Source organism: Vulpes vulpes, chromosome 1, assembly GCF_048418805.1.
Source record: "Vulpes vulpes isolate BD-2025 chromosome 1, VulVul3, whole genome shotgun sequence".
Taxonomy (NCBI): Eukaryota; Metazoa; Chordata; class Mammalia; order Carnivora; family Canidae; genus Vulpes; species Vulpes vulpes.
In genome coordinates, this window is record NC_132780.1 from 175,639,481 (window position 1) to 175,656,927 (window position 17,447).

The 17,447-nt window shown below is 38.0% G+C and overlaps 1 protein-coding gene across 1 annotated transcript in view; it reads left to right on the plus strand.

Annotated features, from left to right (window-relative positions):
• CFAP206 (cilia and flagella associated protein 206) overlaps positions 1-17,447 on the plus strand; it is a 32,764-nt gene continuing 15,317 nt past the window's right edge. Inside the window, exons 1-7 of the mRNA XM_072736881.1 lie at positions 1-243; positions 1,746-1,858; positions 2,464-2,547; positions 5,364-5,454; positions 6,952-7,140; positions 8,314-8,472; positions 10,256-10,464. Coding sequence (XP_072592982.1) covers positions 1,751-1,858; positions 2,464-2,547; positions 5,364-5,454; positions 6,952-7,140; positions 8,314-8,472; positions 10,256-10,464 — 840 coding nt within the window. The 5' untranslated portion in view covers positions 1-243; positions 1,746-1,750. The remainder of the gene's footprint in view (positions 244-1,745; positions 1,859-2,463; positions 2,548-5,363; positions 5,455-6,951; positions 7,141-8,313; positions 8,473-10,255; positions 10,465-17,447) is intronic.

Here is a 17,447-nt window from a genome sequence, read left to right on the forward strand (position 1 = left end):
GGAGTACCGGCGGCCGGCCCGAGGCAGGGCAGAGCGGGGCGTGGAGGGGACTCGAGCGAGGCGCTGCGCCCCGCACCCCCAGGTGTACCGCCAGAGGAGGCCGCGTGCGCAGCAGGTGGAGCCCTGCGGCTGGACGCCCGGGGCAGCCTCGGTTGGGACTCAGCTGCCGTCAGAATTCCTTTCCCGGAGCCCAGACTGAGCGGAAACAGGGGTGGTGTCCGGTCTAGGCGCCCAGGCCGGCAGGTCAGACGTCTCATCCCGCTGAGCGCGCGTCTGAGCCTTCGGGGGTCTGCGGGGCACCGCGGGAGAGCGGAGAAGTGGGGCGGAGGGGAGTCCGTAGCAACCCCCTGCGGCCCCGCCCCCGCCCCGCCGCGGCCCCGCCCCCGCCGCGGCCCCGCCCCCGCCGCGGCCCCGCCCCCGCCGCGGCCCCGCCCCCGCCGCGGCCCCGCCCCCGCCGCGGCCCCGCCCCCGCCGCGGCCCCGCCCCCGCCGCTCTCGCGAACGCGCGCAGGCGCCGCTGACACCTGTTGCAAGTACCTGTTGAGTACCTGTTGCAAGCCGCTGTTCTAATCGCTTACTTTATGCCTCGTGCTGTTTTAACCAGTAGGTGCACAAAGCTCGCTTAGGTCTTGGGAGGAGGGTACTAGTCATACCAAAGTTTTCAGAGAAGGAAACCGGCTCTCAGAGGGGGGAAGCAAATGCCTAGGGTCTCAGCTAGAAAATGATGGGGTGGCCACGGATCCCAGGCCGTCTGATTGTACTGGACAAAATGCCAAGCGCTACCTTAAATGAACATTAGTGATGCTGAGAGTTCGCCTTGTCTACCCGGATTGCCTTTGTTACTCTCTACGTGCAAAGAATCCCTGTGCTCAGTTACTGATGCTTGGGAAGATGGGGAAACTCATTAAAACGTACCGCCCTTTATTGGTTTGTAGTAAATGGAATTAATAATTTAGGAGTTTGTCTTTCAAAATGTCCATATTTCACATAATATGTTTTGATTTTTTTTTTCATTTATATTTTTAGTCAAAAGCCCAAACTCCAGCTGGGATGCGCAGGAAAGAGAATTTAGAGGATCTGAGCAAGAATTGTTTTCCTAGAGTCCCATGTAATTATGAGAGATCACTTAGTGAATGTGGTGGACTAAGCATTTCCTCCTAAAAACTATATTTTGCCACCTGCACCGATAGGACTGGGGTTTCTCATTAAATCTACCTCCCTAATACGGTTTAGTCATTAAATTGGAAAAATATATATCATGATATAGAGCTCCTTGGTGTTGACAAGCAGGGCTAGATTTTTACTTCAGTCATTGGGTAAGTGAAGTGGTCGCTAGTCAAGAGTTCTTATTTATTGCTTTTCAAACAGGATTTTCTCGTTCTTGCTGACTCTTGGAATGTTGGCAGTTGGGCTTAGTTCAAAGGTGTAGAGAAGAGAAGAGGACATGCAGGGCAGTTCCCCTGAAATGGCTGCTCCAGTTCTGTTTTGAAAATGGCTCTATTTATGTCATTTTCACAAAATAGGAAATACTTCAGTTCCAATTTAAAGTCCTGATTGCTCTGTCATCAACAAAGTCCTTCAGTTTTATAAATTAGAGAAAAGTTTTTAAATTTTTATAGATGCTAATAAATACTAATAAGTTAATAGATAATAGAATGACTCTTTACAAATAAAGTGAGAAGTCTAAGAGGAAAAAATCATATATAAATACAATTCTTTAAAAAAAATAATCATTGTTTTACTTAGGCAGAATGCCTCCCACTCAGGCAGAAAGTGTTATAAAGAATATCATTCGAGAAATAGGACAAGAATGTGCAGGCCATGGAGAGATTGTTTCTGAAACTCTGGCTGCTTTTATGGTAAGAATGAATATTTTTTGAATTATTGCTTTATTGAAAAATAGCTTTAAGTGGTGCTGATTTCCCTCTTAAGATTTTGTGAAGCTTTGCTAAATGTTACTCTGCTGAAAACATATTGAGGCCACTGGACAAGTTAGCAAAAAATGTTTTTTCTGTGAAGCATGTCATTCTAGATTTATAGACACTGATTTAGAAGATCTTGATTTGTTTTAGAAGCATCGGTAATATTGTTGTGTCAGAGCTATAACATGTATTTTTGTTCACTGTTATAAAAATTACTCATTGCCTTGGTCTCTGTATTCTTGCTTTAGATTTAACAATACATAAAAATATGATAAAATATTCAAATAGTTTCCCAATCTAAAATCTATTCACTTTTTTCAATTTATTTCTCCACATAATTTTTCAAACACCATATTCAAATTTGATGGTTATTGCTTGCTTCCTTCAACCTCTAATGAAAGCACTGGTGAATTGGGTAATAATAAGAAAATCAGCTGAATAATTGATCCCTGAGTAATCAGGAGGCAGTTTAAAAAATGGAAACAAACCAGTTTCATAATTATATGAAATAAAATTATTTAATAGTTTCTTTCCACTCTCAGGTGAAAGCTGTTGTCTTGGACCCCAGTAATGGCTTTAACATGGATAGAACCCTCATGAAAAGTGATGTACAGAAACTTGTTAAGGTGATTATACGACAGTTCTCAAATTTTAAATTTGTTTGCAATTCTGAATACAATATATGTATTAGCCATTATTGCCTTCAGCTTCATGAAACAAAACCCTACCAACTGGTGGTACAAAAAAATGTGAGATTTATTGTTTCTCATAAAGTCTAAAGATACATAGGTTGTTTTTCCTGGCTTCCTGGGTCACCGTCATGCATGTGCCAGTTGGGTCAGTCACTATATTCAGAAAGTAATAGCTTTCTCAGAATTTTTCCCATCTGTTTACATTTATTGACCAGAATGGTACTACAGGCGAGCCAGGGACATTGATTTCTTTTTTTGTTTTCAGCTGAACAAATCTTGTCCCCAATCCAGATTGGGGCTGTTGGTAAGGAAGGATGGATATGGATACTGGCAGGTAGCAATGTCATTAAATGTGACTGTATTTTAGAAACATCTTGTTATTAATCTAATGTTACACTGAGGGATCCCTGGGTGGCACAGCGGTTTGGCGCCTGCCTTTGGCCCAGGGCCCAATCCTGGAGACCCGGGATCGAGTCCCACGTCGGGCTCCCAGTGCATGGAGCCTGCTTCTCCCTCTGCCTGTGTCTCTGCCTCTCTCTCTCTCTCTCTCTGTGACTATCATAAATAAATAAAAATTAAAAAATTATATTAATGTTACACTGAGAACATTAACTGACTGGTCATATACTATAGACCTAGCACTAAATTAAGATTCAGATAATTATTCATTCAGTGTAATTTGTGTTTTTCAATTCTAAAGGAAAAATTGAAGCCACAGCAAATAATTCATAATTAGAAATCAAGTATATGTGCCTGAACCCCAGTTTTAAGAACCAAAGAAGGCAGGAATTTTAGACATCCTTAGTTTTTTCACATTCTTTTTAAAAATTTTATTTATTTATTTGAGAGAGAGCATGAGCAGGGTCAGGGGCAGAGGGACAAGCACCCAACACAGGGCTCGATCCTAGGACCCTGAGATCATGACCTGAGCCAAAGTCAGATGCTTAACTGACTGAGCCACCAAGGCTTCCTATTTTCTCATATGTTTTAAGTTTGACTCCCTGAATATATATAGGTGCTTACATTTATTTTCTGAACATTCCTAGATGTAGTTCCTAAAAGTTCAACTTTCTTTTTTTTCTCCCAGGCTTAATGATTTTAATATTAATTCCCTCCTTCACATAAAATACTTGAAGCAAGCTTTCCTAGGCCTGTATATGGATATTTTCTGGGCTCAAACAAATGGCAGAGAAAAATTTCATCATCCCTATCTTCTTTCACATCCGACAGTTCACATAGTGGCACACGGGTCCATATGCAGATGTCACAGAAATCAGGAAGAGTCTTGGAAGCCTGGAGCTGGGGGAATATGTTGTTAGGATGATTCTGCAGTAGAGACACCATGATTCTCTAGAGTAGCCTGGAGCTGGATCTTTCTGTGCTGATTTTAAATGTGGTAGGAAGCCTGTTCTTGCAATACGACTTAGCAAAGTGACTGTGATGGTCAGCCAGAAATTTTTTTTTTTTTATTTTTTTTTAATTTTTATTTATTTATGATAGTCACAGAGAGAGAGAGAGAGAGATACAGGCAGAGACACAGGCAGAGGGAGAAGCAGGCTCCATGCACCGGGAGCCCGACGTGGGACTCGATCCCAGGTCTCCAGGATCGCGCCCTGGGCCAAAGGCAGGCGCCAAACCGCTGCGCCACCCAGGGATCCCCAGCCAGAAATTTTATTGGAAAGTTCTGAAGGAGAATCAAGGAGAGTCAGAAAATAAATTTTTCTCTTTTTCAGGGCTCAAGAAGAGTTGTTTCCTACCCTTCACCCCCCCCCCCCCCCGCCATACAACTAAGTTGGAAATAATTAAACTCAATATGCTTTTAATATGATAGGTACATAAATTATCAGTGTACATCCTGCATCGGAGGAAAAGACTGTTTTCTTTTTTCTTAATTAAAAATCATGTGGATGAGTTAATTTTCAGATTTGTAAAGTCTGCATTTAAAACAGTGCTTTTACCCCTGGATGGATTCAGATGCAGCGACCAGGCCTCACTCTTGCATTCTGTGTCCCGCTCCCAGAAAAGCAGTGTTGGTGCTCAGGGAGGTACATTGAGAGTGTTGGTGCTGCTGTGCCTGGCAGCTGCAGAAATAAAGCCTAAGGGATGAGAAAGGAAAGAAAGAAGTTGGAGGAGAGGAGAGAAAAGAAAAATTCAGGTTGTTCATCTAAAGGGGCAAAGCAAGGAAGTGGAATGAGCAATGTATGTGGGAGGAAAAATGGGAGAAAACAGACCAGAGGAAGAAATTTTGAAATAGAAGGCAGAGCTAGAGAACTTTTGTGAGCAGAAGAACAGCTTTTCATAAAATTCAAGTAACCCCCAAAATCAGCAAAGAAGTGTTGTTCAAGGCTCGAATAAATAGTAATGAAGAGCGTTAGGTGAGCTCTAGCCAGGAGCATACTCTTCATGGAGCGCTTAGCCACATTCAGATGCATAGACTAAGCAAAGGTGTCAAGTTTCTTGCCTTCAACTAGGCTGTTAGCCACTTGAGTACAGTGATATCGGTGACCTCAGGGAAAGAACTTATTACTTAATAATTGTTGTCCATTGGGTAAACTATGAAGCCTGAAGTCCTCAAAGAGCAATATAATAATAAAAGGAGTTATTGCTGGATAAGTATCAGAAACCATTGCTTTGATGTGTCTCGATTTTTTTGAAAATAACTTTAAAGAATACTTCTGAGTATTTTAGAAAATGTAACTTAGAAACATTCATGGGTATTTTTTTTTCATTCATGGGTATTTTTTTTCTAGCTTTGTGTGTCTCGGCTGTTGGATAGTAAAAATCCATCCCTGGACACCATTAAGATGCAAGTCTACTTTGATATGAATTATACGAGTCGAGGTAACATATATCTACTTTGATATGAATTATAAGAGTCGAGGTAACATATATCTACCTATTTTGATACCTTTTTAAAAAGATTCCTGTTGTATTTCAGATAGTAAGGGTTTTAATGGGTTTACAATGAACAATTAAAATTTTTAAGCTATCTTTTGAAATTTTTTCCAACTTTGAAGTATATAGTATAGATGGAAATGGTAAATGAGAAAAACACCAATGGCCTTTGTGTTAAAAGTCAATTCTAATTATTATGCCTCTGATAGTAATGCTTCCAAGTCTATTGTGTTTTAACTGTTATAGCACTAATAATATATAATAAATAGAAATTAAACAACCAGCCCATTAAAGTTAAAAGATTCTAATTTGCTGATTTTTTTGTTTGTTTTTGCTTTATAATTATTATCTTATAATGCTTACCTAGGTAACTATTCCAAAATGAAATGAATGATGGGAAATTTAAGTTTAGAACATATTTCTTTATGTAAATAGCATAGTACATACATCAAAGACACACTGGCAACAAGAGAAAAAGGAAAATAAATTTCTCTATAGACAAGAGTGCCTTTGCCCCACTGTAATGCAATCATTACTATCCATTTGGGGATTTTTGTTATCATTTTTTCCCTCTGTGTATTGAATTTTCAGTTATGCTACATATATACGTTATATATCTTGCTTTTTTGCTTAATAATAATGAGATGTTAAAGTGATAAGTAATCATGGAATTGATGAAATCGTAATTTAGATTTTTAAAATTTGCATAAAGTTCTCAGTTGTTTTTGTGGTAAGAGTATAGGTGTGAACTGTGGATGGTTGATATGTGAATTATTGCCCTTGAAATAGTAAAATGGGGTGTCTTACTAAGTTAGTTGCAAGAATTGTACTACTAGTGAATTGTGGCTCCTGCCACAATTAAGCCTAGACCCCATCATATCACAGGAAGAGGGGAGAGAGAAACAGTTCTTGATGTAGCATCATATTATCAATAATTTTACTCAAAGGAAATTTATCTAGAATTAAAATAAAAAAATACATAATTGAACAGGAATATTTACGCTACATACATGTGTATTTATACTATATGTGCTTGCATGCACTGTACTACCTGTGCTTACATATAGTGTAAATATATAGTATGTATATTTATTCTATATGTGCTTATAATATATATTATAAATTGCCTTCTATACTTTCTGCTTAATTAGGAGGTTTTAGGTCTTTTGGATATTATTGTTTGGATTGTCTGTTGAAAGTTTTACGTGTTTTAACAAAGTATGCCATTTAAAGCGCTATAATAAATTTTCCTACTAGATTTTTTCCCTTGAGGTTACTTACTGGCCACTGTGTGTTTTTTATTTTGATTACTACACCTTAAGAAAATACTTGTTTTTGTGCAATAGAATTGCCATACCCAAGCCATTTTTTCCCTCTGGTCCTACACTCTTTTGTGAGAATTCTAAATCAAATATATGGAACATTGTCCTTTGCCAATTTTAGAGGAATTTCTTGAAGAACATCACCGGGTCTTGGAGTCTAGATTAGGTCCTGTTATGAGAGAAATTACAGATAATAGAGCATGTGCTAGAGAAGAATTGGAAAGCCTCTACCGAAAGATTGTCAGCTATGTGCTTCTGTGCTCTGGGCTGGGATCGCCTACAGATATCAAGATTGTCAGAGAGGCAACAGGTAAAAAATCTATATAATTTCCATTACACATGTGAAAAGATATGAACATTGTATCTTACCAAAGATGTTAAATTGAAAGTATTGAAGACTGAGGTCCACCCATTTTTAAAAAAAGATTTTATTTATTTATTCCTGAGAGACACATAGAGAGAGAGGCAGAGACATAGGCAGAGGGAGAAGCAGGCTCCCTGCAGGGCACCCGAGCGAGACTTGATCCCAGGACCCCAGGATCACCACCTGAGCTAAAGGCAGATGCTCAACCACTGAGCCACCCAGGTGCCCATGAGGTACCCCCCCCCTTTTTTTAAAAGATTTTATTTATTTATGAGACACAGAGAGAGAGGCAGAGACACAGGCAGAGGAAGAAGCAGGCTCCATGCAGGGAGCCTGAGGCGGGACTCGATTCCGGGACTCCAGGATCATGCCCTGGGCCGAAGGCAGGGGCTAAACCACTGAGCCACCCAGGGATCCCCTGAGATCCCCTTTGTATCTGAAAATAAAATCAGCACAGGTAAGAGGTTAAAACTTAGCCAGACTCCTTTCACACTGTGTTTCAACTCTAAAACCCAAGCAGCACTTCTGGAGGGTGCGTATTGTTAATTTTCTTAGAGCTGTACATATCCAGGGACCCATCAGTCCTTAGGAGAGAAACACTGGCAGTACGATTAAGAGTACCAGGCTGACTGGATGATGGGGATCGCTGGAAAGGGAGATTTCATAATGATAAAGGGAGTTGCATCTCTCACTTAAAGTGGATGATAGAAAAGGACACCATTTAATCTTCAGGAAGTATTTGCCCACTTTGATAATTTGAGGTAAGGAATAGGCAAGATTTCTAGCCTTTTAATGATTTTCCTCCACAATTATTTTAAAACGATTTTTCTACTCAGAATCCGAAGTAGAAAGCTTGTTTTCATGCTCATTGTCAAAACATTACTGATGGATACTTAATTATTGAAAAGAGACAAAAGGCAATGGCATTATTTTCAGTAGCCCAGTTTTGATATGTGATAAATTTTGCCATGTGTTCTGTAACCAGGTATTAGAAATTTAAAGAATCACAGAAGTAGCTCTAGGAAGACAGTTCTCAACTTTCTACTGAAAGAAACCTGTGACTTAAATTCTGATATCTTTATTCTACCATTTTGTTGTCCTTCTTGTGGTTTGTTTTAGCTGCCCTACAGAGTGTTTTTCCTCAGGCTGAGCTTGGAACATTTCTAACTCTTTCTAAGAAGGACAAAGAACGCCAACTGCATGAACTCACCATGATCGTTACTGGGATCCGTTTGTTTAACCGAGACTGTGGAAAGGGAGGAGAAGGCATTGATGACTGTAGGTATATCATTAGGTTAAGTCTGCAGGTTATACAGGTTTTATTTTTTTTATTTATTTTATTTATTTATTTTTATTTATTTTTATATTTTATTTTATTTTATTTTTTTGGTTATACAGGTTTAAAATCTAACTTGCACATTGAGGAAAATAATGCACAGTATTTCACTGGCATTCCTAGATTTATGGTGTGCAGGCTTTTTATTTTTTATTTTTTTTAGACAGGGAGAGAGAACACATGCAAGTGGGAGGGTGGGTGGGGGAGGGCAGAGGGGGAGAGAGAGAATCCTAAGTAGGCTCCACACCCACACAGAGCCAGAACATGGCTCAATCTCATGACCCTGAGATCATGACCTGAGCTGAAGTCCAGTGTTAGACACTTAACCAACTCAGCCACCCAGGCACCCCTAAGGTATGCAGTTTTGACTCTACCTTGGATACAGCTAGTCTTCATAGTGGATAGTAATTTTTAATTTTGCCGGGGCAAGACTTACAGCATTATTATTAAAGCTCGTGTGGGAGAGTGAATCAGTGGAAGGAATGAGGGACCTGCCTGGGGGCCAGCCTCCCCCCAGTTCGTTGGGCTATGGTGTTCTTTTTTTTTTTTTTTAAGATTGTATTTATTTGGGTAGCCCAGGTGGCTCAGTGGTTTAGCGCCGCCTTTGGCCCAGGGCTTGATCCTGGAGACCGAGGATCGAGTCCCATGTCAGGCTCCCTGCATGGAACTTGCTTCTCCCTCTCTGTCTGTGTCTCTGCCTCTCTCTCTTTCTCTCTCTCTCTATCTCTCATGGATAAATAAATACAATCTTTTTCTTTTTTTTTAAGATTGTATTTATTTATTTTTTTAAAAGATTCTATTTATTTATTCATGAGAGACAGAGAGGCAGAAACAGGCAGAGGGAGAAGTAGGCCTCCTGCTGGGAGCCCAGTGTAGGACTCGATCCCAGGACCCTGGGCTCACATCCCAAGCCAAAGGCAGACATTCAACCACTGAGCCACCCAGGTACCCCAGGCGATGGTGTTCTTTATTCCAAGTCAAATAACCAAAAGGAAATAAAACTTGTGACGTAAAAAATAAAAATCATCCTGAAAAGAGTGGCTGATGCCGTTATGGGATGTGAAAGTCCAAGAGGAGATATTTGTAAACTGCAAATCCAAGAGCATTTACTGTACTGTTATATACTTAATGCATTCATCATCTTGAGTTTGAAGGCACTCGTGAAGTATTTGATCAGGGACTCCATAGAAGGATCTTCCTTATGCATGCCCACTGATAAGGTGTCAGTGTCTTTTACTAGATCACTTATCTAGTGCAATAGGGTCAGTTTTTCTATTCTAAAAACTGTTCTAGAAAGTCCAATTCCTATTCTTTATAAAGTTCTCTATCTTGCTAGACTAATCTGTTATATTGCTGTATCCTGTTGAATTTTGTAATTCACATAGCTTTTTTTCTTTTTCACAAAATATGCCTTTTCTAGAGGCATAAGGCCAGTAGCACATAATACCAAAACCTGTCTCTTCTTTAGATTCTTCTATATTTTAGTGGCAAAGCTGATCTGCTACCTTTTGGTTATCATTCTGACAATATCTTTTGTTTGGACAGGTTTCTTTCTCCCAATTATTTCCTTCATGGTGTGGGAAGAAATGTATGACATGCACGTCTTGTTATTATTAATTTGGTTGAGAAAAAAAAAACTCACTCAATTTAATGCTCACAATTATGACCACTTTCTAGGCTTCTTTGTAGATTGTTTCGTGTCTCTCAATATGCTTTTAAAAACAGTGCCAGCCATTCTACATGAAGCAATCCCAGCCACCACTCAGCACATTGATTCCCAAATTCAGATTGCCCAGGACCAGGCATACCGCTACACAGCCATCCTGGAGAAAGCAGCGAAGAACCCGCTCATGAGTGTAGAACTTCAGCCATGTATGTTAAAAGAAGCGCTGTATAATGTGCGGCAGTATGAGGTCTTCCTTCATATCATTTTGGTGAGTTAATGTCATAAGATTTGGCCTTTTCCATAGAATGCAACCACTTTATATATTATGGGGTGAAACAAAAGGCAGAATCAGGTCATTGATAAAGGAGGCAGTCTTAATAACTGCTTGACTTATATTGCATCTGTAGGGCTGGGAACTAAAATAGAAATGGGGAAGTTGGATTTTTATTTAATGGAAAATATAAGTAGAGATTGATTTCTAATTGTTGATTCTCTTTGGTGCCCAGTGGAATGGTAGTTAGCATGCTGCAGTTAAGCAGTGGTATGTGTGTGCATGTAAGTAATACTGCATTGTTTTCACACAGAGCACATATTTAGTGTACTATTTGGCAGGTAGTTGGCACCTAAATAACTTTTATGTGAACATTTGTTATTGGAAAAATTGGTTGAAAAGATTTTTATTGCTAATATTTTTAGATTTAATGAACAAGCCAAACAGTATCCCCAAATAGTTGGAAAAGTTGGTAAAGTGGTGATTTAAAATTTGTTTTTAAAGTGGCAGAGCACTTTCTTTCAGATGGAAACTTACTCAGAATCCTAAAAATACAAAACAGGAATCTAGAAGAAAGGATTGAGGGACCTTATCACCAACGAACATCTCCATCCTGCCCTAGGGTTTTAGCAGACACAGTTTGTAAACTACATCTTTATAGCAAGCTATGTTCCTATCAGTCAATGATTTTGTTTTTTGTTTTGTTTTTTTTTTTTTAGTTTTATTGAGGTATAATTGACAATACTCTAAGATATTCAAAGTATACAAAGTCATGATTTGATATATGTATACATTGTGAAAGCAACTTCTCCCATCGAATTAATTAACACGTTCATTCCACTGGTCACTGTTTACCTTTATACAACCTCTGTGTTCCAAGTCATGCGTCCAAGTCATGCGTTCCAAGTCATGGACTGTCCTTTTTTTTTTTCTTTTAAGTTTTTATTTATTTATTCATGAGGGCAGAGAGAGACATAGGCAGAGGGAGAAGCAGGTTCCATGCAGGGAACCCGATGTGAGACTCAATTCTGGGACCTCGGGATCACGCCCTGAGCCAAAGGCAGATCCCTCAACTGCTGAGCCACCCAGGCATCCCTGAACTGTCTTTTATATGACTGAACATTACTAATGTCTTGAAAGACAGAACGGGATGTGTTCTCAACTTGTATCTTAATGACTTGTTACTACTTCTGGATGCACTTGATCTGTCTTCTCTCTTTACTGTAGAGAATAGAAAAATAAACATCCAGATGATATGACTTCATTGCAACAAACTAGTAGGTGGTGTTCACAACTGCCCTACTATCTAATTGTCTTCAGAAATGAGGACTCTAGGTCAGCTGTTCTAAATTGAATGATTCTTTTGGGTAGATGTTCTTCTAACATGAAGTTGTGGTTATCAGCCTTTTATAACTAGTCAGATACTAAGAGGATTTTACAATCAATTTATTTTGAAGTGCTTGCAGGTCCACAAGAGTAAGAACCTCACATTTACTCTGTTATCTGTGTTTGGAAGCGATATCATAAGAAAGAACCTTTGGAAACTGTCACTCATAGCGTAAAGATGTTGTAGAGAATGTCATTTATTATAGCGCATCTTTTCAGAGCTTTTAATCATGGGGCATGTTCAGCTAACTTCCAGTCTAAAAATCTCATTGGGGTTCTCATTCTCAGAGCTAGAGGGACAGTGAGTAGAAGGTAAAGTGATGAGCGTGGGCTCTGCAACCAGAACATATTGGGTCCTAATCCTGACTTTGCCACTTATTAAATCTATGCCCTTGGGATCCCTGGGTGGCGCAGTGGTTTAGTGCCTGCCTTTGGCCTGGGGCGTGATCCTGGAGACCCAGGATCGAATCCCACGTTGGGCTCCCGGTGCATGGAGGCTGCTTCTCCCTCTGCCTGTGTCTCTGCCTCTCTCTCTCTCTCTCTCTCACTGTGTGCCTATCATAAATTAAAAAAAAAAAAAAAAAAAAAATCATGAAACTTAAAAAAAATAAAATAAAAAAATAAAAAATAAATAAATCTATGCCCTTGAGGAAATGGCCTAACCTCTCTGTGTCTTGGTTTCCAGATCTGTAAAATGGGGTTTTTGATAGCTCATACTATATAAGGTAGAACAGTGCCTGGCATGTAGTTATGGGCTCATTAAATTGATAATTATGCTGATGCTGTTAATGTTTATTAATGCCACCATCATCATTGTTTTAGGGCTTTAGCAGAACAGCTCTGATTTTATTTCTGTAGGGGAATGAACTGGAGAGCTCTTAGGTTTCTAGACAGTATCTCATTTTTAAGCCCTTTGCTGCTTATGTTATTGAGAAAGTTAACTTTCTCATCTCACCACTCTTTGTGACTATTTCATGTTAACTTCAGTCAGGGTCAGAATGAGTTCTCCTAATTGTCATCTGCCTCTTTTTTGCTTACTCACTGTTTCGTTGTTGTTTTGTTTTTAAATATCCAATCTTCTCTCATCAATCTACCTTAGTTATAGTTAAGGTTGTTTTATTACAGAATGGATATTAGTTTGATTAGTATTATCTCTAGGATATAAAATATGTCAGTTTATGTTTAGCTGAGAATTTTTCCTGTCTATAAAATCTGTGAATGTTCTTTTTTAAGGTCACATTATTTGATAGGTATATTAATATAACTTTTTGAAGAGTTGATTTTGATTTAAAATTTTTTCTTCTGCCAATGCTACATACAGCTTATGTAAACATTTAAAAAATTTAATTATAGCCTGGGTAAGGTAGTGAGTTATTTTTTTTTCTTCAATTAGGACTTTATCTGGTACAGTAAACAAATCTAGATACTGTGAAAGAGAAGAAGGAGGAGTAATCACAATGTTGTTGACTTGTCTTAGCTGAGAGAACAGAATTCCATCCTCTGTGGGCTTTTGAAGTGCAAGACAGTCACCAAAGAGAGAAAGCCACTTACTGTTATGATGCAAATAAGTGCTGCAGTTGTAATGTAACATTTCTTTAAATGTATATGTCAAGACTTTTGTAGACTTTCTCCCTAAGCTATGTTTGCAGGGCTATTCACAGAATAGACAACCCCAGACTTCTTGATTCTTCATGATAATGCAAGTAAACAAATCAGGTGGAATTTGAACTTCTTTTAGACTTGTTAAAAATGTCCGTGGAACAAAATATGAGGAATTTATCAATTAAAAGGGAATGGGGAAGAAGCATGCCAACTTCACATGCTTTTTTCCCTAAGCATTTTTTGGACCACATTATGAAAAAAAAAATTATTTTAAGTGATAGCATTCCCAGAGGACTAATTTAATTTTTTTTCCACCAACAGTCTCATTAGAAATAGGTTTAAGTGTTAGGATGCTGTCAATTTCATGGTGGCAGATACAAGTTTTTCAAAATGCAAATTTTATCTTTGGCAACCAAAGCTGTTGTTTCTCTGAAGTGACAGACTCATTTCATTTACTTGTTTGATGAAAATATCTGCCAAATAGCTAAGGCTCAGTAGTTATAATTTATTGGTCAGTTGCTTTATCAAGTAAAAATGATGTTCTGCTGGGGGGAAAAATGCTAGTTCAGCTCAGAATTCAATCAGTAAGTATTTTCCTGGGAGAACTATGCATTTTAATATACAGCAGACATGTTTTACATGTACTTTCCATCTCATCACACTGATTACTAAAAGGCTTGTACTTAAGGATCAAGATTTAATAAAACTAATTCTTTTTACTGTATCATCAAAGATAATCTTAAGTGAAACTGCCTTTTTTATTGAGATATAATCGACACATAACATTATATTGGTTTCAGTTGTACAAGGTATTGATTCAGTATATGTGTATGTTACAAAATGAATACGGCAGTAAGTAACATCCTTCACCACACAGTTAAAATTTTTTTTTGTGATGAGAACTTTTAAGATTTACTCTTTTAGCAACTTTCAAATATACGATGCAATATTATTAACTATAGTCACCATGCTGTTACATTATATCCCCAGGACTTATTTATCTTATAACTGGAAGTTTATATCTTTTGACTCCTGTCACCCATTTTACCCCCATCCCCACCCCCTGCCGATGGAAATGACTAGTCTGTTCTCTGTATTTATGAGATTGGGTTTTTTCTTGTTTTTAGGTTTTTTTAGATCTCACATATAAGTAAGATCATACAATATTTGTCTTTCTCCATCTAACCTATTTCACTTAACATAACACCCTTAGGGACTGTCTGTGTTGTCTCAAGTGGCAAGATTTCCTTCTTTTTTATAGCTGAATAATATTCCACTGTGTATATATGCCATATTTTCTTTATCTGTTCATCCATCAATGGTCACTTAGGTTGCTTCTTTGTCTTGACTATTATAAATAATGCTGCAGTGAATATGGGGATACATATATCTTTTCTGGTTGCCGTTTTCATTTCCTTTGGACATATACCCAGAAGTAGAATTGCTAGATCATAGGGTATTTCTATTTTTCATTTTTTGAAGAATCTTCATACTGTTTTTCACAGTGACCATACCAATTTACTTTTCCCACCAATAGTGCATGAGGGTTTGCTTTTCTCCACATCTTGCCAACACTTGTCTTCTTGATACTAACAGGTGATTTCTCACTGTGGTTTTAATTTGCCTTTCCCTGATAGTGATATCGAACACTTTTTCATGTATTTGTTGGCTATTTGTATGTCTTCTTTGGGAAAGTGTTATTCAGATCTTCTACCCATTTGTTAATTGGATTGTTTGGGAGGTTTTTTTCTTGCTATTTATTTGTATGAGTTCTTTGTATATCTTATATATTAACCTCTTATCAGATATATGATTTGCAAATATTTTCTTCCATTCAGCAGGTTGCCTTTTCATTTTGTTGTGATGGTTTCCTTTGCTGTAGAAGCTTTTTAGTTTGATGTAGACCTATTTGTTTATTATTGCTCTTGTTGCCTTTGCTTTTGGTGTCAAATCCAAAAAATCACCCCCAAGATTGCTATCAAGAAGCTTACTCTGCCCTATGTTTTCCTTTAGAGATTTAATAGCTTGGGTCTTACATTCAAGTCCTTAATCCAATAGGAGTTGATTTTCTGTATGGTTTAAGATAGGGGTCCAGGTTCATTCTTTTTGTATGTTGCTGTCCAGTTTTCCCAACACCATTTATTCAAGAGACTATCCTTTCCCCATTGCATATTCTTGCCTTCTTTGTCATAAATTAGTTGGCCATATATGATGGGGTTGTTTCTGGGCTCACTATTCTGTTCTATTAATATATGTGTCTGTTTTTATGCCACTACTATAGTTTTAATTACTATAGCTTTGTAATACAGTTTGAAATTAGGTAGTGTGATGCCTCCAGCTTTGTTCTTCTTTCTCTAGATTACTTGGCTACTTGGGGTCTTCTATGCCTCTATGTAAGTTTTAGGATTGTTATTCTATTTCTTTGAAAAATGCCATTGGAATTTTGATATTGCATTGAATCTGTAGATTGATTTGCATAGCATGGACATTTTAACAATATTAATTCTTCTAGTTCATGAACACAGAATATCTTTCTATTTATTTGTGAGGACCAACTTTACAACTAAAACTTCCACATCATTGTGAACAAATTCTTTTAGATACATGTAAGCAGAGTGATTGTTTTAGGTCATTATCAGGAAAAATCAAGAAGTCCTGTGTGCCTATTCTGTGATTGGTCCCTGAAAACATGGCTCCAGGGAGGAAGTCTAAAGTATCTTCAGTTATAGGCTTAAAGAAATTATGTGTTGGATGAAACTTTTACTTTGGAGAGCATATGCTGATTTATTTGTTTTCTTGTTGCTGTTGCACAAATCTAAAGAGATTTTTAGGACTCCATTCTCATATTTGATTTCTAAAACCTAACAAACAAGGGGAATAACTGTGGGGTAGATGAGAGACTTATTAGATGGGATAGACAATTACATGGAGCATGACAGAAGGGGAAGGGAGATATTTAAAGAATAATATGGGTAAAATTAAGACAGGATAATGGTACATTTGTGAATAAAGATTGTGTTAGTTGAAATACAGTAATATATGATATTTTTTATGAAATAATTATTTGTCATTTAAAAATATCTAGTAAAGCTTGTGGTTTGGCTACAAGTATCTGAAGACTTAAATGCTTTTTTTTTTCCTCTTCAAGTGACTGTCACTCTTTTGCACTGTAATGATAAATCCATACCATTTCCATTTCTAGTCAAATCTCAGACAGTACAATATAATGGATAAGAGCTGAGCTCTAGGTTCTGATGGTCTGGGACAGAACCATGATTCCACCCTTTATTAACTATATCCTTGGGCAATTTCCTTACCTTTCTGCATCTTGGTTTTCCTATTTATACTCATCCCTTTTTTTGGACTTAGAAGTATTTAATATGATTTTAGCATACAGTAGGAATAAATGTAATTATTTCAGAGTCAACGTTTAACATCTTATTTTTGGATGTAACTTTTAAAAACCTTAGTATCCAGGGGATCCCTGGGTGGCGCAGCGGTTTGGCGCCTGCCTTTGGCCCAGGGCACGATCTTGGAGACCCAGGATCGAATCCCACATCGGGCTCCCGGTGCATGGAGCCTGCTTCTCCCTCTGCCTGTGTCTCTGCCTCTCTCTCTCTCTCTCTCTCTGTGACTATCATAAATAAAAAATAAATAAATAAATAAATAAATAAATAAAAATAAAAACCTTAGTATCCAAATAATTTTTGGAGGAACACCTCATTAATATTATTATTGAGGGTGGGAAAATAACAGCTGAACAAATCTGTGTCATAGGATCCATTTCTCAGGAATATAATTACAGCGCATATCAATACTTTGAGAAAAAGAATACCTTTGGGAAAAATTATAGCTTTTGTATTTCAAAAGATTCACCCATCCAACAAATATTTCTGGAGCACTATCCATGTGCCAGTACCATTCTTGGTTTGAGGATACCAGGGAGAACAGAATTTCTGCTTTCATTGTGCTTACCTTCAGGAGGTTTGGGG